The 26,834-nt window shown below is 38.5% G+C and overlaps 2 protein-coding genes across 2 annotated transcripts in view; one reads left to right on the top strand and one right to left on the bottom strand.

Moving 5' to 3' along the window:
* The first annotated feature begins 109 nt into the window (after positions 1-109).
* Positions 110-19,975, top strand: LOC119840880 (intraflagellar transport protein 172 homolog). Its single transcript, XM_038367655.1, has 35 exons — positions 110-148; positions 813-984; positions 1,604-1,796; positions 2,266-2,452; positions 2,734-2,868; positions 3,315-3,502; positions 4,215-4,351; positions 4,518-4,594; positions 4,950-5,066; positions 5,669-5,801; positions 6,568-6,698; positions 7,461-7,549; positions 7,776-7,915; positions 8,309-8,436; positions 9,024-9,129; positions 9,613-9,834; positions 11,116-11,288; positions 11,604-11,720; positions 12,147-12,317; positions 12,804-12,872; positions 13,303-13,548; positions 13,751-13,892; positions 14,219-14,426; positions 14,644-14,860; positions 14,924-15,047; positions 15,389-15,500; positions 15,658-15,825; positions 16,099-16,178; positions 16,415-16,602; positions 16,915-17,163; positions 17,578-17,674; positions 17,807-17,947; positions 18,564-18,682; positions 19,330-19,441; positions 19,834-19,975. The coding sequence occupies exons 1-35, from the start codon at positions 110-112 to the stop codon at positions 19,959-19,961; spliced, it is 5,055 nt and encodes a 1,684-aa protein (XP_038223583.1). The 3' UTR covers positions 19,962-19,975.
* Positions 19,976-22,990: 3,015 nt separating this feature from the next.
* The window catches only part of LOC119840844 (regulating synaptic membrane exocytosis protein 2), a 41,146-nt gene continuing 37,302 nt past the window's right edge, over positions 22,991-26,834 (bottom strand). The window contains exons 17-19 of the mRNA XM_038367617.1: positions 24,457-24,656; positions 23,890-24,048; positions 22,991-23,761 (exon numbers count right to left, since the gene is read on the bottom strand). Coding sequence (XP_038223545.1) covers positions 23,576-23,761; positions 23,890-24,048; positions 24,457-24,656 — 545 coding nt within the window. The 3' untranslated portion in view covers positions 22,991-23,575. The remainder of the gene's footprint in view (positions 23,762-23,889; positions 24,049-24,456; positions 24,657-26,834) is intronic.

The following is a 26,834-nucleotide window of genomic DNA, read 5'->3' as shown; positions in this document are numbered from 1 at the left end:
AACACAATGCGGGAAATTTAAATATTTAGTTGCTAGGTGACCGCGTTTTAAGAAAACAAATATTTTAATCGTGATAATAGTAAAATTTTATCATAAGTTTAACGAAATAATGCGGTTTAAATATTTAAAAACTTTGTTGGAATCCCAGGTAAAATAGTTGTTAAGCATATTTCATTCAGATTCACTATGTTCATTATTATAAAAAATGGGGTATTAGAGCTCTGTCCGCGGCTTTTATATTATTTTTCAAAAGCGGTTGTGCTCGTGTACCTTATCGCGTCAGTGGGCATCAGTTGGTATTTGTATAGCTGGTATTGATATACTCGGGTACATTAGTTATATTACTGTCAAGTTACATTAAAATCCGTTCATCAGTTTAGACTTGATTAAGTAATAGACATTCTTCTAAAGCTTATCTGTCATTTAAATGATCAAGATCATATGAAAATATACGACAAAAATCATTAAATAAGCTATCAGTGTTTCTATAAGCATGTGGTGAAACATAAAACTGGCCCTTAGTCTGTAGAACATTTTCGATCATATTAAGGAAATTAATAAACGTAAACGAAAGGTCACTATCCTTGCCATTTTGGTAACCAATGAACAATTCATAGTTCAGCTCATCACTTACTCTCCGACCGCGGTTTGATTTCCGGGATTAAAACTTTTGTATGGCCTTCCTCAGGTCTATATATCTCTGTACAAAATTTCACCTATACCATTTCAGTGGTTTAGGCTTGAAAAAGAAAAGAAAGACTAAGTTACTTTATCACTTATAATAATAAATAGGGATTTAAAAAATATTCCAGGAGACTGACCAGCCTATTGCTGATATAAGTTGGTCGCCTAATAATGTTAAATTAGCTGTGGCGACTTGTGATCGTCTGATTCTTCTCTTTGACCGAGATGGGATTCGTCGCGACAAGTTTAGCACAAAGCCAGCTGATTCCGCAGCTGGAAAGAAATCTTATATAATAACAAGTACGTACGCTTTAGTAAGTTTTTGTGAAACTAGGCAATGAGTATATCCTGATTGCTAAATAAATAATTTAGTGAAAACCTATAACCAGACATTATGTAATAGGTATGTGTATGTTTGAAAAAATTAAAAACAAATAATACACTTTGTTACAATAAGATTTTTTTATGTCACAGTCGGCAATGGAGCTGGTGGGACGCCTGATGGTAAGCGCTACCACCGCCCATGTATATTTACAGAGAGGCGTAAACTCCATTGCAGATTTTACGTCTCTACAAATGGATAGCCGACTTTAAATTGGGAAGGGATTGAGAAAGGATTGGTGAGAGGATTAAAGGAAAGGGAAGGAAAAGGGTATGAGCCTCTGGCTCTCCCATCCACCAAACGAAACACCATTTCACGCCGGTCTTCTGTAGGGGTGTGCTACTTCCCCGGTGCGAGCTAGCCCACATCGTGACGAAGCGTGCTCGACTACTGAAAGTAGAAATACCAATTTATTTTTATAAGGTAGGTAACGACAAATAAAGCTTGATTTACGAACTTTAGCGCTGTTAAATAGTTTCTAGTAAATGTCTAGTAAAAGCTTTTAAATATTAAATTATTTTTTTGTATCTTTCTAAGGAATAGCGTTCAGTGAAAATTCTGAGTTACTAGGCGTGGCCCAGAGCGACAACATGGTGTTCGTTTATCGGGTGGGTGCGGATTGGAGCGGGAAAAAAGTTATCTGTAATAAATTTCCCTTGACTGGAGCACCCATGCATTTATTGCCTGCTGAGAACGGATTTTTCACGGGAACCACCGATGGAAAGATAAGGTTGATATAAATTTCTTTTTTAACAAAAAACTTCAGCTTTATAACATTAAGTATCGATTTAAAACGCTTTGTTTATTGAAATTAAATGTAGCACTGATAATATTTACATTTTTATTAATACCAATTTTATATCAGATGGTCATTTTTTATGTCACTGAAAAAACTTAGTTATAAAATTTTTGGAATTTGAATTCATAGTAGGCCTCCGTTCAGATTTAATTTAGTTAACTTCAATTTGAATTTTCTCACTTCTTTGAATACAAAACTGTGTCCTCGTGATAACGGTGAAATATAAAACCAAGTTGGTGCAGTCCTTCGGAAATTGAGCGCGTATAAAACTCTTTCGATGAATCCTTTTTCGACTATTATAAATAACACTTGGCGTGTGTTTCGCTTTAAATAAGCAACAAAACAAGTATTTTTTGCAAATAAATAAACAAGTAATTATCATAAATAAATTTTATATTAGGCAATTGGATTGCAAAAGCAACAAGAGCTCCAGTCTCTGGTCGGCGGGCACGTGCTGCGTGTCGCTCGCGCGGAGCAGTGACGCGACTGTAGCCTCCGGCCATGTTGATGGTACGATCTATCTCAACGGACGACTTCTTCTGCGATACGCTCTGCCGCCAACAGTTCTGGTGTTTATACCACCCTATGTGAGTAATCGGCGTAAATAGGTTAGTTGATGAAATATGCTACCGTTGAAGCGTTCCTCACACACGTATGTGATATTTTAATGTGTTCTTAAAAGTTGAAGTTTTCTTGATAGCCCTCTATATTGTTCCACTGCTTGACTAGGGATTTCCACAAGTGCTTTATCTATTTATAATATTTTTAATATTTGATATGTTTCTTATAAATGTAAGGGGTATCTTATGTACTTTTACTCGTTTTGATGAAAGTCTGACTGACGCCCGTGAATATGTTTGTTCGTTAGCTTTTGGTAGGTTCGTGTGACGGCAGGATCGCGGTATACGAAGCAGCGCGCGGCGCACTGCTACGGAACATTGAGCCCACTTTACCACCTGATAGAAAGGACTTCGTAGCGGCTGCGGCTAGCCCTTCTGGACAGGTTATTACAATTATTTAATAATTTAATTTTTATTTTAATTAAAATCAACATAATGAATAATAAACAACAAATAAATTTCATATTTTTACAGGATTTAGTAAATTCTGAATTAGTAACGCTATGGATAAAAAGAAAAAATAAAGACTTGGATACCATACCATAAATATCGTTAATTTTATGCTATGCTGTAATCAAAGACTTGGTTTAGAATCTTGCTTTAGTGTGGAGTTTATGATTATACTCGTACGTAAATGATTAAACGTTTTAATTAGCTCTATATTTGTGTATTGTAATAATTGAAGCATTAAGATTTTTTTTTAAATCAATATATTACATCACATAAATTGACTCAACAGAGCTATAAAGGTGCTGTCTACTTATTTATAGTCTTTAAATTGTAAAGGCACAAAGACAAGTCCTGATTACATCCTTTAATTTGTTCACAGACGGTAGCGTTGGGCGTTTTCGACGGGTGTCTCATAGGTGAGGTGAAGGAGTCTGGCACCGTGGAGCTCAGCCCGCTCGACATCGGCAGCTTGTACGCGGCGCGCGCGCTCGCGTGGAGCGGCGACGGCACTCAGCTCGCGCTGGCCTCGCAGACCGGCGCTGTTATTGTGCTGGAGGCTGTGCTTAGGTTCGTTGTTTATTGATTCAGACGGCAACGTGGTTGGCTTGCGACGGCTAGCCGGATATCTTATTGGTGAGGAGGAGTAGGTAAGTAGCGTGGTGCTGAGTCTGTATACGACGGCAACATGAACTGGGGGGAGTGCTCGCGTGGAGCTCGCTCGGTTAACTTCGCTCGCTAACGCTTTGCAGAATAGTGCTGTTATCGTACTGGAGGCTGTACTTAGGTTTATAATTTGTAGCTTTTGACTCGATGATGTGCTTTTGTTCAGTATTTGTAGTGGTTAAATAATTGATAACAATTCATAATATTCAAATATGTATATCCTAACTTTGATGATTGATCCTAACTATTCAGCTTCTTGTGTCCTTGTAAGGTGATATTCTTTACTTACTTCATGTAATACTAAATTATACATGTTGTATGTTTATTGCATATTTTCGTGATGGATTTGACAATAATGCAGTTGATTGCTGCTGCAAAATTCTAAGACCTGCATTCCACTGAATGTACAGCGATGAGCATACAGTTAATAAATGTGCATTTTACAAAAACAGATAAACATATTGAGCGTAATACACATTCTTAAGTGCATACAAAAAAGAGCCCCGTTCTTTTTTAGCAAACCGACATTGGCATTTTTGTAATTCTAAATAAAGTACGAACGAAAATCGACTCATTGTCTATCAGTATAAGGTTTGTAATGTAAAGTGTACACTAGGTGTTGGGTATGGCGCGACTCGGTGTCCGTGCAGCACGTGAGCGCGCGGCGGGTGCTGCTCACTCGCCTCGCTCGGGACGCGCCCCCGCTGACCGTAACTTCGAACTATGCGGATATTCATACGGTTAAATTTATAGGTAAATATACGTAATACGATAAACTTATTGGGCTTTAAGGCAGATGTAACTCATACCTGTTTCATGAATAACAAACAAATTTAACTCACATTTAATTACGATTAGTATGCTATTTTTTATCGTTATATTCTGTATTCTGTAATAAAATAAATTGACAACTGCATAGGAAACGATTGGTACGCGGTATGCCGTACAGCGAGCACATTGATTTTGTGTGATATTGCGCGGGGCTTAACTAGTGAGGTAACCTCTCTACTTTATGTAAATATGTCAAATTCTACTTTATTTATCAACCGTCTGGCTTACTTCAAATAATTATAATACGCAGAACTTTAATAATAAAAAAATTAAACGATCTAATTTGCTTTTGGCTTAACAAGTTTGATTTCTTTAGACCTTTTACTGACCAAACAGAAAAAAAGTAAAATATCCAATTATTTCAAATTTTCTACTGATTTTTTTAGTATATTTAGTTTGTCATCCTCAAAATTTATTTTATTCTTAATGCATGTAACATATAATATAAATTTTACTATCTAAAACGAATTTATATATTTAAATATTATGCATAATGTGGTGGCTTGGTTTAATTAATTAGATATCGTGGGCCGGGAGTGGGGAGCGGATATACGCGGCAGTTGGCGGCGCGTGCTTGCTGCATCGCGCGGGCGAGCTCAGCGTGGTGGAGTACGGGCTTGATAGAGTGCTTCATACTGTGAGCTTTGGTGGTCTTTGGGTTATATTTTAAACTAGCGGTCCGCCCCGGCTTCGCTCGTGGTACATATTATATAGCCTATAGGCTTCGTGGCGTGCCTTAGGAGAGGCCTTTGTCCAACAGTGGACGGAGAAAGGCTGAAGAGAGAGAGAGAGAGAGAGAGGCTTCGTCAATAAATGAGCTATTTAACACTGAAAGAATTTTTTAAATCGGACCAGTAGTTGCTGAGACTTGCGCGTTCAACCAATCAAATAAAGAAACAAACTCAACTTACACTGGTACATATTATATAGCCTATAAACTTCGTCAATAAATTCGCTATTTAACACTGAACGAACAAAAAAACAAACTCTTTAGCTTTATAATACTAGTATGGATAGATTTGAAAGTTTGTTTGGACAAATGTGAAATGTATTTTGTTTTTGTAATGTAATAAAATTGCTCAAGACAAGGCAGGGTTTTGGAATTGATATTGACAATCTGTAATGAATTTACATAATACTTATTGAGTAAAAAAGAATTTAAACGTTAATTTAGTGCAGGTGTAATTTCCAACAAGTATTTAGGTGCTTCATTAAAGGTGAAATGTTATTGCCGCATAGGTGCGTACAGAACGCGTGAACCCGCACGTACTGAGCGTGCGCATCAACGAACGAAGTGAAGTTGGCGCGGACAGAAAACATCTCGCTTACTTACTGGACAGACAGACGTTAGCCGTTGTTGATCTTGTTACTGGTAAATATTTATTTTTAAAGATAATAAATGCAATAACAGAATGTTTTTGATATATCTATAATATAATATATACAATATAATCTATATATATAAAATTCTCGTGTCACAGTTTTCGTTGCCATACTCCTCCGAAACGGCTTGACCGATTCCTCTGAAATTTGGTAAGCATATTGGGTAGGTCTGAGAATCGGCCAACATCTATTTTTTATCCCGATATTCCTACGGGATACGGACTTACGCGGGTGAAACCGCGGGGCGCAGCTAGTATATTATAAGTATATCGATTGAACAATCTTCGAAGGTCCCATTTTCTGTGAATGTGGAGAAGTCGACGTGAGATATGTTGTTGGTACATACTACTTAGTGATAATATGCGTGGGTACAAATTGCTCGTACTTTAGCTTGGTTTTATATACACCTAACACGTTCTTCGCGTATCCTCAACGTCCTCGTAATGTGAGGTCACGTACAATAATAATTAACTGTATTATATATAACTAGTACATACTTCAGTTTAATGAAGATCATTGGGCATAAATCTCTAACAATATGGATTTACGTCGTACATTATATTTCTAAATTTGTCTTTCAACGGTCTTAATCATTGTTTTTAGTATAATATGTTATTGTATATAATAATATCTCATTATCGAATTCCCAAATTTAAAACCTCATCTATAAAAAAAAGATCTATAATTTCTTTTACAAGACTGTTTCAGGATGTGTTTTTAATTACATCTCAATTCAAAATTACAAAAATGAACAGGCACACAGCTGGGCCAGTGGTGGCACGAAACACGCATCGATTGGTTGGAGCTGAACGAGAGCGGACACCTGTTGTTGTTCCGCGACACTCGGCGGCGACTCGCCCTGTTGACACTGGATAATGGTGATAAGGTACGTATGGGAAGGTAGTACTACAAGTTAATTGTAAGACTAGTCGCTAGTGCTTGCTTCGCTCGTGTTGACTGGAAAAATTAAATGTAGCCTGTACTATGTAGTAGTAGTAGTAGTAGTATCTTAATATGTACAAATTACGTGTCACATTGTTGTGACTTGAATCTTGACGTGTGACTTCAATCAAATCTGCAGACCGTGTGCAGTTTGATCGAACTTAAAAGATAGAATAGTTAATATTATTTCAATTACGATAAATGACTACCCGGGCGGAGCCGGAGCGTGCAGATAGCGGTAAAATAAATTTTACAATCGGTCAATACATTTCAAATCATTTCTTTGTAAACAATTTTTAAGTACGAACTACTAAGTCAGTGCAAACTTGCTTCTGAGTGGCACTAACTACACTTCCTATAGTTTTTAGAATATCCTATCCTACTTCCTACTAATATTATAAACGCGAAAGTTTGTAAGGATGTGCGTGGGTTAAAGAGTAACAACTCTTTCACGCAAAAACTTCTGAACCGATTGCAATGAAATTTGGTACGTAGATAGCTGAACAACTGGAATAACATATAGGCAATTTTATCCCGATATTCCTACGGGATACGGACTTACGCGGGTGAAACTGCGGGGCGCAGCTAGTTACTAAATAATTTTCAAGCTGGTACATCTATATATCGCCTGTGTTCTAATTAATTTAATATTCTTGTTAATGTTTGTAATATTTATAAGCATTTGATTAATATTTTTCTTTTTTAGGAAATCATTGCGAGTGGAGTGAGCTTTGTGCAATGGATCGAAAATAGTGATGCGATTGTGGCCCAGACCCCTACACATTTGTTAATTTGGTATGTTGAATAATTAATATTAAGTACTTCTACAGTCTTATTACGGTCACCACACAGCTACCTTAGCATTCGTATTTCTGACAGTGCATGTAATCAACTAAATAATCTACCAACTACATAATATTTTTTAATATAGATTAGTTGGTAAATTTTTTAGATGTAAAGTATTATATGTGTTGCGTTTTTTTGCAATTAGCAATATATATATTAATTATTTTTATATCAGGTACAGCGGCTGGGAGGCAAGCTGTGTGGAAATGTGCGAGTGTGGCGGCGGCGCAGTCGCCGACGTCAGCGATATGAGAGTATCGCTCGACGGTGGAACGGTGCCCTACGTGCAGTTAGACGAACATCGACTTGCTTTTAGTGAGTGACCGATGTTTATTGTATTCGTTTATTTGTTTTAAACCATTTGAGATTAGGTTTACGTGAGATTGAGATTTTTTTTTTAATTAAAACAGTACAAAGTATATAACAAAATCGCTTTCTCTGTTCCTTTGTCACTATGTATGCTTAATCTTTAAAGATACGCAGCGGATTTTGATGCGGTTTTTTTATAGATAGGGTAATTCAAGAGGAAGGTATATTTATTATATGTACAATAACACGTATTAAAATACTCCGAATTAACGCGTGCGAAGCCACGGGCAAAAGCTAGTCTCTTATAATAGGTAGGTAAACATTGTATTTTATGTTTTGATGCTATAAAACTTTAGTCTTAGGTATTAGAAATGAAATTTCTATTTTCATTGAATTCAGACAATGCGTTACGCAGTGGAGACTTATCCGGATGTGCGCATTATCTGGACTCGGTGAGCAATTCCGCTGACTTGGCGCCATTTTGGCGGCAGCTCGCTGAACGCGCTCTCGCTAAACAGGATATTCAGGTGATAGTCAATTCGTACAAATGTTTTTAATAGTTTGAGATAAGGAAAGAATTAATACAATCACGGAAATAAAATTTTCCACTTTTATAAATAAAAACAATTTTGAAAAGCTATAAATATAACAGAGAATGCGTAATAAATTTATATTGCATTATACCTAGCTTATCTTAAAATGAATCGACAAATGTGTTGCTAAGCGTAAAAATTGAAAGCTTCGGCAATTCGGCATCGGCAAACTAATTCCGTAACGTTTTTGTTAAGTCACAAGGATCGTTCTTGTTTAGGGGAAACACGTACCACGGGTGTAGGTTTTGAAAACGGAGTTTAATTATAAGTTGACTAGCTATGTTTCGTCATTCTTTATTGCGTTTATCCATTCTTTTTTCAACAATTAAGTGCCTGTACTTATCAAACATACAGTTATGATATTCCTAGATATTAATATAGGCATATTTCTCATCAGTAAATTTAATAATATGTAAAAAATGAATAGGTACAATAGTAATCATTATCGCACTTTTTATTAGCTTCACACTCATTTCACACATTTTAGTATTTTACTATATTTATTTGATGTTCCTTAAAAGCTGGCAGCAAAATGCTACCGCGGGGTCGGCGACGACGCGAGAACGTATTATTTGGATGCAGTTCTTGAGCTCGCTTCTGTTGAAGGCCATGGTGATATTAACGCAGGTATATTATTATTTATTATATATTATTATTTTCCTTGCAATGAATTGGTGTATAAAACAAAAAATCTATTTTATTATGCCTGCCTGTATGTCTGCCTTTTGTGATTTTCGTGTGGCTATTAGCTAATGGGTAAATTAAGTGATGCTTCTTTATTAAAAGTCAAGTCCCCTGTCCCCTAGTGGGGTATGGGGCAGATGATGAACATCTGTTTCACTGATCGATTTTCTTTACGGACAAGTATGTGATCACCCTTCTGTGTCCTGCCAGACCGAGACATTATTTTTTTTGTTTGTCCCCACCGGGAATTGAACCCAGGACCCCTCGGTTCTACGCTCACGCGTTAACCACTGTACAAAGGAGACGGTCTGCACCTACTTACAGTTTTTATTTGTGTAAGATATACTAAATAGTTAGGACTTAGGAGAGTTAATGAGTCGAATATATGAATTAGTTGCCTTTCATTCAATTATAAAATTATTTCAGGTCTAAACAGTCCTTTAGTGCAAGCTCGCTTAGCGATATTTTCCGGCGACCTGACCACCGCTGAAGAATGGTACACGAAAAAAGCAAGCAAACCCGAGTTAGCGATCAGTATGTACAAACAGTTCAACAAATGGACGGAAGCCATCGCCCTCGCCGAGAGGCTCGACAGAACTGCCGCGGGAGCACTGAAACAACAGTATATGGATTATTTGAATTCCACTGGTGAGTATTTGGATGGTAAAACCTACTTTCCGGTGGAACGCTATTTCGCTAATTAGATCTAGTTGAAACGTAATGCCCTTATTATAACTATTTCTAGTTAGAAATTTCCTAATTAGCAAGAGAACGGATTTTAATCGTGGCATGTTTATGTGTTGAACCGTTACATTTTTAATGTTTTGTTCCATAAAATATTATCGTAAACGTAAAAATATGATTCATTTTAATGTTGTCATACAAAAGTGGTCATACTTAATAGGGCCACATACATTTCACAACAATCATTTTATTATGTACCTCTTAAATTTTAAACGATAACATGTATTTATTTAAAACAACATGTCGTCGAATTAAGCCCGTGCACGTACGATGAAGTAAATTATAGTCTATGTTTTAACTCTCTATAAAACACTAGAATTTATACGACACAAAGTACGTTTGGTTTGCGGTTTTAATCAGAGAACCTATATGGAAATCGATAATAGCTCGGTCTTTAGCCTCGGATGTTTTGTGCGCTGCGGTTTATAGCGATCCTGTTATTTTAATTCATGTATCATGTATGTATTTGAATATCAGATACACTGTAAACGAAAATGAACTATTCAAAATTATAGCGTGTGAAATGATATAGATTAATGATAGTTTATAAAATCTTTTGAAATTGAAAGTTTTGAAGTTCAAATGCTTTTCTATATGAAGTCTAGTTTAATAAATATATATATGTGTTTGTAAACCATTCGTCGGTTTAGTCCCGACAAAGTAAAATATTTAAACACAGTTACTTTGATTTATAATATTAGTAGCGTTTCGCCTCGGGTTCCCACGTGGTACATTTTTACTCCCCATAAGAATCTTCCTTGTGCGTTAACAAAGACGACGACGAATAATGGAGGCTTTGGTCGAGAACGAGAACGGCTTCTCGAGTTTTATTTTTCTTTATGTAGAGAAGTAACTGATTAGGATTGCAATTAGGGTTTGAATATGTAACAGTGAAACTAATTGACGATAAATTGGGGTAGTATATTTTATAAGTAGTTTTTTTGCTTTGTCCAATACAATACAATACAATACAAATACAATTTTGGGCTGTCAGGAAACCTGATTTTCATGTCATAGTCGCCTGGAGGTTAACGCTACTACCACCCATGTACATCCATGCAAGCGTGCATTCGCATATCTGTGAGGCCTGGATTTCCCATTCTAAAGAGTGGCTGATAAGGGTATAGGGGATAGAGAGAATAGAGGAATAACGGTGTACAGAGTAGAGAGTATAGTTGTACTTAGGCAGGGTGGGCGAAGCCGGTGCGGTGCTGGCCGCAAGCGGAGACGTGGTGAAGGCGGTGCGGGTGTGGGTGCGCGCGGGGCGGGCGCGCCGCGCCGCCGCCGCGCTGCTGCAGCACCCCGCGCTGCTGCGGGACGACGAGCTGCTGCACGCCGTGCACGACCGGCTGGTGCAGGTGTGTGCGTGTGTGTGTGTGTGTGTGTGTGTGTGCAATGTATACAACGCTATAATATATGACCACACATTGTGTTGTGGAAAAGATAGGTTGCGTTTAAATTGGATTTCCAGATTGTTCGGAATGAAAATGCGTGAATACTTTATATCATCATGTTTTAATAATATGCATAAATAGTGTGTACAATATTTACTATTAGTGAACGATAAAAACTTTCCTTTAAGACATGTTTTTTTACGTATTTCAATCAGAACGTTAACGAAACTAAGTCAAAAATAAATTAATATGTTACCATTAAAACAATTGTAAATTCAGGAAGAATGGTGGGAAATGGCTGGCGAAATATCGGAGAGGCGTGGCGATAATAAAACAGCCGTCGAGTACTACGCGAAAGGCAATAACTACGCTAGGGCGGTACAGTTGGCACGAGAAGTAAGTACTCGAGGTTTTAACGACAATACAATTGCCATACTTAGAAATTTATACGGAGAGCGGGGTTTGCTTTTGTTTACAATTTTGCATATATGATTTAATTAAATTTATATTTTGGGGGCTTCAGTTTCTTCTATTCTAATAGATGATAAAAATGTGGAAAATGTAATCGTGTTATCGTTTTATAAATACAAAAAATAACACACTTCTTGTTTGAAAAGGTAAATCCTGACCTTTATACAAATGAAACGAGTTAAAGAAGGTAATGAGTGCGATTATTACATAAGCTTTATTTGTTTTAGTAACACAATAGCATTCATTTTAAATTTACACAAACCTTTCTGTAGTTGTTCTTAAATAAATCTCGTGTCTGTACCTCCTACACGTTTTTCTCACTATCCTCAACATGTAAATGGGTATCGCCAGTCATGTCCAGGGGAAGTGACACGTCTAGAGGGCGAGTGGGGCGCGTGGCTGGTCGCAAACCGGCGGGCGGCGGCCGCGGTCCCACATCTCATAGAAGCGGGCCGTACGAGAGAAGCCCTGGCCGCGGCTATCAAGGCGCACCATTATAAGAAGGCTTTGCAAATTGTTCAGGTTGGTGCAGGGTGGATTGGTGTTGACAGGGGAATGACTTGAGGTCAGGGGAATTATATGGGAGTAGATGAATGATATGTGGACAGGGGAATGACGTAGCGGATGATTATTTTATGTAGGCGGGGGAATTATTTGTTGACTAGAGTCATACGTAATATGTCGTAAAATGCTATATACAATTAATCTGAGTAATTTTATGTGTAAAAGGTTGTGTTTGTACGTTTTACTATCGATCTTGTGACAATTGCATTTTATGCTATAATAAGATTTATAGTGTAAAGGAATATAGTTCAAAAACTAAGTACTTGTTCCGAGAAACTTAACTTCCAGTAGTACGTCACTTAGTTCATGTCGTAGAAGCAGATGCAAATGAATTTTATTTCTAGCTACAGTGAAATCTTTCGGACAACTGTTATAAATTATCATAATGTCCTGCTCATTGTGAAATGTTAAAATGCATATTATGTTTAAAGAAATAATTTTAAGGTTATTGACGACAAGGATTCCATTAAAGAAGAATGTGAACAGCTGGCCGAGCATTTTATATCAACTCAGGTGAGTAATTTAATTATAAATTCATTTTAATTTTTTTATAACTTGTAATGTGAAGTTATAAAAAACTTTGTGTAATGGATAATTAACAAAGCAGTTTTGTATACTAGCGAGTAACTAGCGAGAAAAAAAGGCGTTTTTCCGTTTGGTAACAATTTAGATTCCTTAATCTCGTGTTGATGCATTGGGCCACTATCGAGGAGAAGGAATATAGTTCACATAAAACTTAAGTGAAGAATTTAAACTAATTTATCATGTTTTAACTGTGTAAATATTAATTATTTGTATTGCAAGCAAAGGTACAAATTTAAGATTGAATATCTATTGTACAAAAAATATTTCATTTAAGGGGAAAGGAAGGGATCGAAAAGTTGAGCTTTAAAACGATTTTTTGAAAATTTTTGACTATTTTAATAATATAAAAAAAAAATAGGAGTGGGAGACAGCAGAACGTGTGCTAATATCATGTGGTATGGTGGAACGTTGCGTACGCGCTTACAACAACGCGGGAAAAATAAGCGAAGGCTTGCGTGTTGCTACCGCACACCTGTCTGAAGATCAAACTAGGGAGATCTATCTTCCTCTGGCTCAGCAGTTTAGAGAGGAGGGACAGTTGAGGAAGGCGGAACAGATTTATATTGGACTTGGTGATCCGGATGATGCTATATCTATGTATAAGGTTAGAGGAGTAATTGTGCATTAGTGGATTTTTTTAATGATTAGATCTTTTTGATGAATTTATACTTATTATTTTATATAAACAGTCTACTGATTTATTAACAATACAGGTACTTTGATTTTCAATCCAGTTTTGATTAAATAAAAAAACAAATAGCTTTAAATTTCGACATGTTGTCAAATAATAGTTTGTTAAAACAAAGGAAGCGTCTCAATACGAGGCGATGCTACGTTTAGTAGCTGCTCACCGTAGCTCGCTCGTAGAAGCTACGCGACGACACGTAGCACAAGCGCTACACGCTTCGGGCGATCTACGGGCCGCTGAAAACTACTACATTCAAGCAGGCAAGATAATTAATTATTGGAATGTCAGGAGTAAATTGTTCAATATTTTAGAATTTGTTTATATAGAGTTGTTTAATTCTTGGTATCATTGGTTTTGGTATTCTCTTGCGTTTACGAGAGTATTTTACATTTAGAAATTACAGACTTTTTAACGGATTTTAAACGCGATTTATTCATTATTATTAACCTGATGTTTCGATCATTTTACAGCGAGCATTGTCACGGTGAGTCTCCCCGAATAATAATGAGTAAATCGCGTAAATAATAATTATTATTATTAGTTTGATACTACACAAAGAGATTACGTTCTAAATAAAACATCGTAGGCGACTGGAAGAGCGCAATCCAAATGTACCGCGCTGCGGGCCAGTGGGAGAGCGCGGAGCGGGTGTCGCGCGCGCACGCGCCGGCCGCGGTGCAGCAGCAGACGGCGCTGCAGTGGGCCGCCGCGCTGCCCGCGCCCGCCGCCGCGCGCCTGCTCGCCGCGCGCGGGCTCGCCGCGCTCGGGGCGCGCTGGGCGCTGCAGGCGCAAAGGTGAAGCGATGAGCACACTCCATCGTATCATGCGGCGTAGTTACGTTTTATGGATTTACGGTGGCTCTCATTCATTTTATTCAAAGCGGTTCGCTGGTTTTCCAAAGTCCGGCGCGGCAATGCGGCACTCGGTGTGCTATGCCTGCGTGCATGTTTCATGAATTTCGTTCGTGCTTTTTATTTCAATACACTTTATAAATAAATATGCGAAAACCAGGTGGGATATCGCAATGGAGCTAAGTGAGCTCGGCGGTGGAATAACTAAGCGTGAAGTGGCAAGGCATGAAGCATCCGCCCTCGCGGAAGAGCAGCCTGAGGAGGCTGAGGTTGCTTTCCTCCGAGCCTCCGCGCCAGAGGACGCTGTGAGGATGTGGCTTAGCAAGGGCCATCATCAGAGAGCCTTGGTTTTAGCCGAACAACACGCGAGTCATATGGTGAGTTGAGCCCCTCATGAGCCCATCTTGTCAGTAACAATTTTTAATTATTAAAATACACAGGTTGAAGAAGTGTTAGTGGAGGGAGCTCGTGCGGCGGCGGAACGTGGCGATTTGCAGCAGTTCGAGACGCTCATGATACGCGCCAACCGACCGCGGGAAGTGGTGCAGCATTACAAGCAGATGGGTATTGTGTACTCTTATTGATATATCGTACATGATGTGATAGACTTTAAATTAATGAATAAAGTTAAATGTTTTTAAAAGAACTAAATCATTATAAACAAATCGTAGATTACGGGGTATTATCCTTAAGTTCATATTTACTGCAATTTTTTTAAATAGCATCAACGGGCTATCCTTCTCTTCTGTTGCGTAATGCACTCTTTTACTAAAAAAATTAATTTTTAGTGGTTATCTAAAATTGCAAACGTTAGTTTATACTATTTTTTCTTTTTCTTGGATTTGTTATTTATGACTAATTGCAATAGCTTAAAGCAAGTATAAGCCTTGAATAACAATACTCAGAGCTGTGGGAGGAAGCGGCGCGCGTGTCCCGCGAGTACCTGCCCGACAGCGCCGAGCAGGTGCCGCCTGCCGTGCCGCCGCTGCTGCAGCGCGCCGCGGACCACGCTGATAGGTGCGTTGTTTGTTGATTTGTTGTAAAGAATTTCAATTTTTTATCAATGTATCGTATTATTATTAAAGAATTATTAAACAAAATTTCTTTGTTTTGTTCCTTCTACCTGAAAATTTCATAAAGAGATTAATTCTACTGAATAATTATCACGGTCTAGGGGTGAATGGTGGGATGCGGTGCGGCTGCTAGTGGGCGCCAGCGCGGCAGCTGCCAGCAGCGGCGCGACGCGTCTGTCGGAGCGCGCCGCGTTGCGTGCGGCGCGGCTTGCGCGCGACCGCCTCGCGGGGGACGACAGGCGCGCGGCCGCTGACATGCTCGCCGAGCGGTACGGGCCTTCTGTTGAGATCTCGGGGTGAATGGCAGGCCGCGGGACGCAGTGCAGCTGCTAGTGGGAGCGAGTAGGACTTTTGTTGTCTAAGAGTGTATCTTAGACAACAAAAGTTTTGGTTTCATTTCGAAAAAAAAACATATTATTTGTATCGATAATTTTTATATAACATAAAATATTAAACGTTCTCAAATATAAGACTAATGTACAATTTAATTTAATAGATCATTGTGATTTATGTGACGAGATAAAGTTTATAAACATTTCTAGATTCGATGCGATTGGCCAAAGTGAAGTTGGGGAACAGTTGCGCGCTGCACTGCTCGATGGTGTAGAGGATGCGGAGCCAGGTAATTTATTATTTTTATTTTTACGCAATAATAATTTAACATCGCTTCTTTTCGAAGGGTAATATTGAATGCATTTTCATCGCTCATATAAATAGAAAAAAACTATTGACTTTCGTATGTTTTGAAATAAAGATAGTGGAAATTGCGGTATCTACAATGCTGCTTGCTGTAATAATAATTAATTGTTAGTCCCCGTAGGTTAACTTATTTTCTTAACTTATATTTCCATGTGACAGGTACATCGAAGCCGTACGAAGAGGAAGAACCGGTGGACGACGTAAAAGAACAGGAGTTGGACTTAGAGCGATCGGCGCTAGAGAAGCTATGCGCGGCGGGGCAGTGGCAGCGCTGCCTGGCGCACGCGGCGTCCCGCGCGCCGCACTACGCGCTGCGCTACGCCGCGCACCTGTTTAACACGCACGCGGTTAGTGCGCTTGCGCAGGGTGTATACCTGTAGTCATTTTTTTACTATATTGTAAAAGATCTGGTATATTACGTATTTAGTTTCGCATTGAGTGGTATCGACCATTGGAGATTGGTATAAAGAATAAGATTCCTAGAATTATTTAATGAGGTGCATCTTTCAGCACGATTTTGGAACGAATAATAGTTTTTTTGCAGCAAAAATAACAAAAAAAAACCCTCATTCGATTGTTGCGTCATCTAATAAACAAAAATATGTTCCCATAAAAGATAAAGAAACATTTACTTTTTGACAACTATTTTAAACCTGCAGCGCTTAGAAGGGGTTGACATCGAAAGTGAAGATACACCAGAAGCGCTGTCCCAAGTCATAGATACTCTACGACAGTACCTCATACTTGACAACGCAGCGGAGACGATATCGAGCAGCGATGCGAATTTAGCTAAAGCTGTGTGCAATGAGTTATTGGTGCGCGTGTCAATGGCGCCCAAGGCGTTTTCTGCGTTGAAAGTTGCCGCAGAAATTATGGTATCAGCGGGAGCTGAGGAAAGAGCTATCGAGGTAGTATCTTGTACTAACTTTTGAAAAAAATGATATTTATATCCAAAATAAACGTTGTTAATTACTAACGAAAAATTTCACACTGTCAGTGTTTAAAATACAGTCAAATAATAAAATATTATTTATTAATTAGTGTTTTTGTGATGTGTGACTAAAATGTCTGGACATATTTAGCTCTACGTATAATGTTGCGGTAAAATGCATACAAGCTCGTGGGAGCTAGCCGTTTTAATGAGCATCGTTTGAAAATTCTCTACGTATTTCAATATTTCACGCAATTCGCGTTGTATGTTGTTTCGTGTTCGTGTAGATGACAATATTTAAGATTTTTTTCTATCATTAGTACACTGATTTGAAATGAATATTTTGCATTGAAAATGTAGATCTAAATATAAAAATGGTTTTGTCTTTTAGGCTATTACCTTGTTAATGGGGTTACACGTGCCTCAAATCGCATCGAAAGTAGCGCGTGCTTTACCACGCTACACGGACATTATAATTGCTGACGTTGGTGAGATATTTAAAATGTATTTTATATGCATAATTGTTTTTTGATATTCCAATATTTCTTTGGATTTTAAAATGTATGTACGTCAATAATAAATAACATATGTACCCTTCATAAAGTATATTAATTATACAGCATTCTACGCATCGGGAGTAGCGATACGCGAAGAAGGCAGTAGCGGCGCGCGTGAGGCGTTCGTGATACTCAACCATTGCTTGGATCTGGCGGAGGCTGCCGATGAAGATAACGCACACCTCTTGGATTACACCGATTTTGGTAAGGCTTTAGTGAATGAAGGTAATGATAGAGTTCTCGAATGTACAGATAATAAAATGAATGCTCGGAACAGACTCACAAACATTTTTTTCTTAGTCCAAATGATATTTAAATGTATTTATTGACGATGTGTGCTTGTGAGAATGATGAACCGATTTTGATCATATTTCGTTAAATATCTCCCCTTCACATCATTATCATCATCAAGCACTACACAAAGCCATAGCACGAAATATACTAACTGTCATTGATCTAAGTCATAAATGAATGAAAATGAAGTGGCTCACACATTTATAAATAAATATAATACATTGACGTAATTGAAGTTGAACTCAACGAAACGTAAAGTATCCATTACGTACGCGAACTCCTTGCGCTCCGAGATCCCGTAACCTTTCTGATGGAGAGGGTTTGCGTATCTCCATAGAAACACGCATGCTCCACAGTCCAGAACAAACTGAGCTCCCCTTTGTATTCGCCTAATTTGCCGCGACCCATTGGAGCGCTGAGCGTTACACGCCCCAAGGTCAAAACCTATCCTCTATGAGGAGCTGGTACAATAGCGCAGAGCTCAAGGGTTCGCGAACATAGTGGATACACGGCTTAACTCGCATAGAATGCACGGACTGGGCGCGCAGGCCGCTGCTCGCGGAGCGCTCGTGCGTGCGCGGCGCCGCGCTGCTCGCGCTGCGGGACTGGGTGCTCGCGCTCTCCATGGACCGCGCCGTCGAACAGGTGAGACCGGATTTGGAGTGCAGTATAAAAAAAAATCTCAATGATTGAATCTTTGCGAAGCTGCAATAATAAGTATCGTATTTATAAAATTTCCGTGTCACAATTTTAGTTACCAAACTCTTTTTGTGCATATTGGGTATGTCTGCAAATCGGGCAAAATCTATTTTTCATACCCCTAAATGATAAGAGTAAGGCAGAACAGAGTTTGCCGGGTCAGCTAGTTATTTATAAATATTAAATTTCATAGTTTCTCTTTTAATAAAGTGTCACATATGTTCATAGGTTTGATAGTTAAATATGTCATCCCCACAATATCTAGAATTATCAAGACTAAATTATGTGGATACGTCGGGTAATGCTACAGAGACTACGCGAGAGATGAACTGTTTTACGTGTTATGTTTTACGTTTAATACAGCGTTACATTTATTTTTATCCTTTTCCGTTAGTTGCTCTTTGTCGTCTTTACAAAAAAAAAAATTTGTTCATACGTAGATGACTAAAAGGATTTTTGGGCTTCCACCTAAGCAATTTTAAAGCCAATCAATAGAGTTAAAACGCTTCGCACGATCAATGTAGCGAACAGAAAGCTAGTATTTAATAAAACTAAAATGCTTTTTGTTATATCACTATCGTGCAATGTACCAGACGCTGCCAGTGGACGGCAGCGGCGCGTACGAGTCGCGCGCGCGCGCGGGCGAGCCGTGTTGCGTGCTCACCGGCTATCCGCTCGCCGCCAGACTCGTCACATTCAGTAACGGTGCGCGATTGTGATTTATGTCGTTTCGTGCATGTGATTTATTACTTGTTTATTGTGTTTATTTTATGTGGATTGTTGTGGAGGATATTTTGTTACTTTTTGGGAATGCCATGAAAATTTATTTTGTGATGTCAGATGATTGTTGATCGTTATTTATTGTAGTAATTTAGAAAGTTAAATTTTGTTGGGTATGTTTTATCATATCTCTGAAAAATCTGATCTATCACAGGAAACGATTATGCTAGAAATTTAGCATAAAAACTTTGTCGGAAAAAATGTTTGATTTCAACATATTCAAATACAAAAATTTCATTGATCACATTAAACATCAATGTGTAATATGACTTGATAAAAAGCAATTCATAAAACAAGTAATTTTTTTTTTCGTATAGGTCGTTGCGCAAACCGCGAGTGGTGGTCGCGCGTATCTCACGTGGCGCGTAATGGACACTCAATCGCCTCAGCAATGTTGCAACACATCACAAAATGGTGTGGACCAGCCGATTTTTCTCATATTTAATAATACAGATAAAGGATTGGAAATAAATTATTTAATTGAAATTGTGTTTTATTAACAGTACCTAAAGTTTATATTTTTTTACCTTCTATTTTTGCGTAAATATGGTTACCACTTAAAAATTTTCACGTATACACTGTATCCTTTATTAAATTTTATAAGTCGATTATTGTCTTTAATGTCACTAAACCAAATTTTGTTAAAAACCAGTTCAGCCGTTTTGAAAATGGAACATAGATATACCTAAACACTTCTCTAATTATCCACCACGAGTGGTCCGCCCAGGCCTCGCCCGTGATACATATATAGTCTATAGCCTTCCTCAATAAATGGGCTATATAACACTGAAATAATTTTTCAAATCGGACCAGTAGTTCCCGAGATTAGTGCGTTTAAACAAACAAACTCTTCGGCTTTATAATATTGGTATAGATGAGTGTTTTGGAATTGGAACTAGAATCCTCTGATTAAAATTATCATTCTTATCATTACAATATATAATTAAAAGTCAAGGTTTATAAAATAAAACACAAACTTTTCACTATAATATCAGATTTTATCACATTTATTTAATAATATACTTTTACACACATATTTTACGTACAAGAATTTGTTTGATAAGTTTTCGCTATGAGTACTAAAATATGTAACGTATTAATAATAAGAAGATATGCAAAATGCTATTTTATATCGAGTATTATGAGGTTCTTCTATTAGGGCCGAGTTGTTTGTTTTTTTTAATTAGGAGATAGTAATTATAGCGAAAACCACACAATGACTGCACTATAAAGAAATAGAGTTACAGTTAGAAAGATAAGAATTTTAATATCTGGTAAATATGCCATGACTATGTTTAATTCCAAAATAATAATTATTTATCACATTAAAATGTCGCAGGTACAGGTTGTCTCTATATAGATATGTAATAGGCTTATATTTCGGTACTTAATTAGGACACTGTGATAGAGCTCAATGAGGCACACTATATAATTAATATAACATTTTCTTAAATAGAATATTATTTGTTACACTAAAATATTAAGATAGTAAGCGTAAATGATTTGATCGATTCTAACATAACATGTTAGAATTTAAGATCGATATAATTCTTTAAATATCTTATCTTGTGATTTATAATAAATATAGAACTTACAAGAATAATTTGTTTCAACAACTAAATATATTGTATTTATTATGGAACTCTAATTGTTTTTGTAGTTTTAAATGATTCAGGGACAGTACTTTCATGCTGAATGGATTTTTAGTCTACGGTCGAACGGTCTACATGGCTACAATCGCATATACGTATTTCAATACAGCTTTTTGTGCTGGTTTTAAAAAAAATACTCGATCATCAAAATCTGTGATTGATGTTACTTTGGCTTTCTACTAAGATATACTAATAAAATGTTATTGACGTAAGTACATCCAAATTATATCTTATTGTCATATACTTAAATACATTTTAGCAATATTTTTAATTGCATTTTTGAAATGAATAGTGATAGTGTAAACATTTTATAAGATCATAAACTACTGTTGTTCCATTTTTTGAGATCTTAATATATTAATTTATTGAAGTGCTAAAGCGTTTTGAGATTTTTTTGGCAAAACTGTACTGATTCCGTTACAGCTTTTCTCTTAATAATGCACTCGTATTGTTAACCATAAATATAATTTGATACTTTTATACATATATTTTGAGTATTATCAAATAGTTAATATGTCAATATTAATTTTTAATCTTTTGAAATTACATATGAATTTTGAATGGTCACAAAACTCAAAATATTGTTATGGTTCATGACAATTAGGGATTAAATTTGGGAAGATTTTGAGACGTGAGAATATATAATTATATGGGAGACGAGAAAAATAAATATCATGTTGGGATTTTACCGTTGTGCATGATAAGGACTGGTTGCAAATGTTTAAAACCTTCAAGAAGAAATAAATGTTACGAAGGATATTTTATAACCTGATATGACAATACTACAAACTCACTTATAAGAATATTATGCTACAAAGGCAAGTTAATAAGGTTTTATATAAGTAGAATTTATTGCTGAAAGTATGGTGTATATGATAAAAATTTGTACATAAAGTAGCCGATAGATACACGTGCAATTTTCGGCACATTAAGAAAATATTGTCAAGCAAGTCTCTAAGCATTGGAAGAACACAGAATCGGGTGATATATCTTTTTTAAGTAATTATATGATAGACAGATATGTTATTTGTAGCTAACACCGATATAAATAATCTTTGATAAATATACCATAGTTATTCTCTAGGCCTGCAGCACGTTTGTTCGTGTCTTTCATCTCACTTCAAAGTGCTGCGACGACAATCTACCTCTGTTCTTATAATTTATAGTCTTTCTATATACTTATATTCTCCTTAACACATATAAATTTAAATATTATGGTTTTACCACGAAGAAATACGTTTTCGTTCTTCTACACACATATAATATGAATACATGAAGATATTTTATAATGAAGATTTTAAGTATATTCGTAAATGGTACAAAGACATAATTAAGTGACGTGAAATGACACTATTTCTCTAAAGAGTATAAAAAGGCCGATATTATATTGTTATCACGAAAGTAGTTGTGCGTAGAAAATTTTGAAAAATAATTTATATTTACAGTTATAGATAATATTTTGACACGAAGAAACAAGATATCTAAGAATGTAGGTAGATTAGTCATTCAGGGAAAATTCACTAAAGCACAACCTTGGAAGAATAGTACCTAGATGCACTTACTCGCTAGGACTTTACTTAAGACATTTATTAATCGTATAAGGCAAAGTGTCGAAGTTGGGGTTATTACTTTGAGATGAAAATATTTAAATTACAAGTAAATAGCTAATGATAATAACATTTGCTACACAATTATGTTAAAAAAAAAAATATTTTTTTGCTACAAACAGTTAATAAAATACGTAAAGTCACATTTGTCACCAATAACTTTAAAACGGAAAGTTTTAGTAGATATAAATAGTAGGTACATTACGAAGCTACTATACAACATATAAAATCTCTACAAATTGTATATAATATTTTAATACCTATTACAAATCACGCAAAACATCGAAGTCGCTTTGTAACAAAACCGTTCAAGATCACAAGAGCTCATTTTAAACGTTATTTGATAGAGAACGAAATGGATACGAGCTGTCATTAAATCGGATTGCTCGAAAGCCACTTCGATTTATGGCGTTTTCTCTTAATACAATATAATAATAAATTGCATTCAAAGCCAAATCGTAAGCTCCTCGACAAGGGTACATGCGGGACGTTCACTCGGCCGCAACACAAGTGAAGTTCCTACTGAGTCAAATGAAGACGCAACAAACGGTCTCAATACTACATGGAAGTCGAAGAAGACGGCGACCGTGCGCATCAGTCGTCAGCACATCATTACAAGGGACAAATTGGGGCAGAGCTGTTTCCAACGCGTGAGGAATCGACCGATTCGGGGGAGCCGTCGCGGGCGAGGCGGCTAGCGTCCAGCGCCTAGCGACTAGCGGCTAGCGGCAAGCGGCTAGCGGCTAGCGACTAGTAGCCGGCGACTAGTCGTCCTTGCGTTCGGGCGACGGCTCCCTGGATCAGTCGGGCGACTCGTCGGCCGCGAGCGAGGTGGCGGGGAACAGCGGGTACCAGCCGTACGTGCGCTGCGGCAGTGTCAGCTTGTCGAGGCAGATCTCCGCGCCGCCCAGCGCTAGGTTGTGCTCGAATCCGCCGCAGCGTTGCCACAACATCACTACGAGAATGCGTCCGAGCGATTCGCTCGCCTGTGTATTTGTATATATATTTTATTTGCTTTTTATTTTTGTTTGCTACAATGTCAAATTTTAATTAAGTAGTATTTATATTCATTCATTCCATTTTTAACACAACTTAGGTTTCTAATACAACTGACCTGATATTTGAGTGTTTGCTTGAAGTGAGGCTCGGTTGTACGACGGATGACGCGTGTTTTGCGCTTATGCAGCCACTTGTCACCGTCTCGAAGGTAACATTTCACATACGAATCTGGCACCTCACCGTTCACACCATACACTCGACGAGCATGGGAAACCTATAGAATTGCAAGTGTTAATAATGAAGCAACTTTGTATAACTATAGTCTTGTCTCGTTATGCTAACAATTTTGAACTAATTTATTTTATACTGTTTAAACAATCAGTGCTGACAGGTCACGTTTACGGATGTCCATATTCTATATTTACCGTTTTTACGTGTCTTAAATGTGCTTCCTTAAGCCTCGTATTCAAGGTTATTATATGCTGCCCGTCATTGGATAAATGAAGTTGCTGGGTTGTTTAAATGTTAAGGCTCTTCGAGTGAGAAGTTTTCAACACTTGTCGTTTTCGACTTTGAATCGCGCAATGTCACCAGCAACATATTGACAGCAACTACGCGTGATATTCAACTTATAAAATGTTTACTCCGGCTACGCGGGTTCACGTCCGTCCAGGTCGCTCACCTCAAGCTCCAGCTGCCCCTTGATCATGATGATGCTGATGTTGATCTCGGCGTGTAGCGGCGGCAGCGCAGCGCCGCGCGGCGGCAACTGGCCCGGCCCGAGCGGCACGTGCCCGTCCGCGCCGTCCGCCTCCAGCGCGCCGCACGCCGCCGCCGCGGGCACGGCCGCCCACATGCTGCCCTTGCGCCCCGTCGCCGTACCTGCATGCACGCACGCGCTCGTGATGCCTAACCGCACCCCTCCCACCCCGCACACCGCACCCGCGCATTGATATAAAAATGGAAAACGTGGAATGAAACCTTTTACGTTTTAACTTGTTTTTTAATTTTTGAATCGTGTTGTCTGACAGTATAATATAGGCAATATTGTGTAATCCTTTTAACCATTTTGTTTTACTCTAAATTTTAATTTTGCGTACGTTTTGAAATCTTTTATCTACCACTATTGTTATAGAAGATAGTTAATATGGCAAGATAAAGAGATTTTAGCGCGTATTCTATTAAATAAAGACAATTTTCATATCAATGTCCCCACCCAACGGGCGACGTCATAAGATAAACGGAATTTATATTTTGATGATATACACATTAAGATTAACAACAATACAACAAAATAAGAATGAACCATTCAATCGAACATTTATAATAAACACTTAATAAGCACGTCAAACAGCTTCGTGCTAATGTATACGGTTTCTTTAAGTACATAGATTTCAATCTGTATTTTACCTAAACACACACATGAAAGAAGAAGCATATCAACGAGTGCAGCCAAGAGTGTTTTCAAGGCTCTAATAGTCGCTTAAAGCAGTCTCCGATTCATTACGATGGTAAGCATTCCGTGTCATGAGCAGCCATTGATCGTAAGGTAAAGTTGGGTGTTAGAGAAGTTTTGTCATGCGACTGCCGGAGTGCGCTACGACTTACGCCTACTCGAGCGCGGCTCGCTCGCGCGTGCACTCTGGGGTCCGTTACACTGCGAGACCAACTACAACCTACGCAAGGTATATACAAGAAGTCTAATAGAATGCGGTTCAACAATGAATGATATTCGCGAAAGTAATGATTTCTTTATATAACCTAGGCGATACGATGCCATCGAGATGAACGTAGACGGGTAGCCGAATAGACGGAACACAGAAACAGATGAAGTGAGCGTGATCGCCCGCGACGGGGCATGCGTCAGGACAGGACAGAACAGACACAGTGAAGTGATGAGAAGCATCGGGCGCAGCCACATTCAACGGTGCGGGCGCGCGGCCGTCGCGCAAGCAATGTATGACCCATGCTACTACGTGGCCGCCGACCCCCGTCCCGCGCCGCATCCGCGCCGGCCGCCCCCGCCATCGCGCCTTATGTATTCGCATACACCGTTGCTCCGACGCGATGGGAAGAGGCGCCCGACGCCGACGCCACAAGCGGCGAAACGGCAGTCGGCCGGTCTTCGGACGTCACAAGGGATCGTGTACACCGAAACCGCGCACGGACAAGCCCCATGCACGGCACGGGCGTTCGCTTACCGAGGTGCTAACGGTCCGTCGCCGCCGACCGAACAAGCACAACAGTACAGGTCAGTACCCTCAATGTTTGCATTATCTAGTGGTGGGCGGTAGGCCTATTGGGGAAAGTGTATATAGCTACATAATACTGACAAATACTCTTAATGATTAACCTGAAGCGGGTTCGGATCCTTAAATACTTATATGTACGTTAGGTCACATGAGTAGAGTTCGAAACAGAGCAAAATTGTAATGGTCGTCTTTAAATCGCTATTTAACAATTATATCAATGAGGATATTCTTAAATGACACACGTTTCATCAATTATACATTGTCTAAATCGACCGATCCGAGAATCGGAACGTCCACGTGTAGCCCTCGTCGGTGGTTCTCTCAGTGACTTATGTAATTGCGGGGACGTATAGTGGGACAGAAAAGAGCAGTAGGAAGGAAGACGTAGAGCGGGTAGTCGGAGGAGAACACTCACGTCGTGCAGTGGAGCCAGAGAGCGATAGCGTGCGACCGAGCTCACCCTTGACGGCGCGCAGCGAGCGCAGGATGTCGTCGGGGTCGCGGCGCACGCACGAGGAGCGCCGCCGCTCGCGCCGCGACACGCACACCGGGCTGGCCTCGCCCGCGCCCGCGCCATCTGCGCCACCGAACATTGCACTCCTCTTGTACGTAGGGCGGACTTGCGCGTCGCGATATGCGACGCTTGCGCCTAACTACTTTTACTAGCAGTATTACCCGTTATTACGATATGGTCTTGTTTAATACGCTTTACTGTCTATATTTTTTACTGTTCAATTTTTGAGATTAACGGTAGTGCGTCTGCGAATGCGCTGCCCATTTTTAAGTGATAAGTAATAAGAAAAGGATT

The sequence above is a fragment of the Zerene cesonia genome, chromosome 7 (genome assembly GCF_012273895.1).
Source record: "Zerene cesonia ecotype Mississippi chromosome 7, Zerene_cesonia_1.1, whole genome shotgun sequence".
Lineage (NCBI taxonomy): Eukaryota > Metazoa > Arthropoda > Insecta > Lepidoptera > Pieridae > Zerene > Zerene cesonia.
The sequence above is the reverse complement of the archived record's forward strand: the minus strand, read 5'-3'. Positions and strand labels throughout refer to the sequence as shown.

Excerpts from the sequence above, each read along its gene's own strand:
- LOC119840880 (XM_038367655.1), top strand. The coding sequence starts at position 110 with ATGCGGTTTAAATATTTAAAAACTTTGTTGGAATCCCAG. Across the intron at positions 3,503-4,214 it reads GTGCTGGAGGCTGTGCTTAG|GTGTTGGGTATGGCGCGACT; the intron begins GTTCGTTGTTTA and ends AGTGTACACTAG. Across the intron at positions 7,916-8,308 it reads CGAACATCGACTTGCTTTTA|ACAATGCGTTACGCAGTGGA; the intron begins GTGAGTGACCGA and ends CATTGAATTCAG.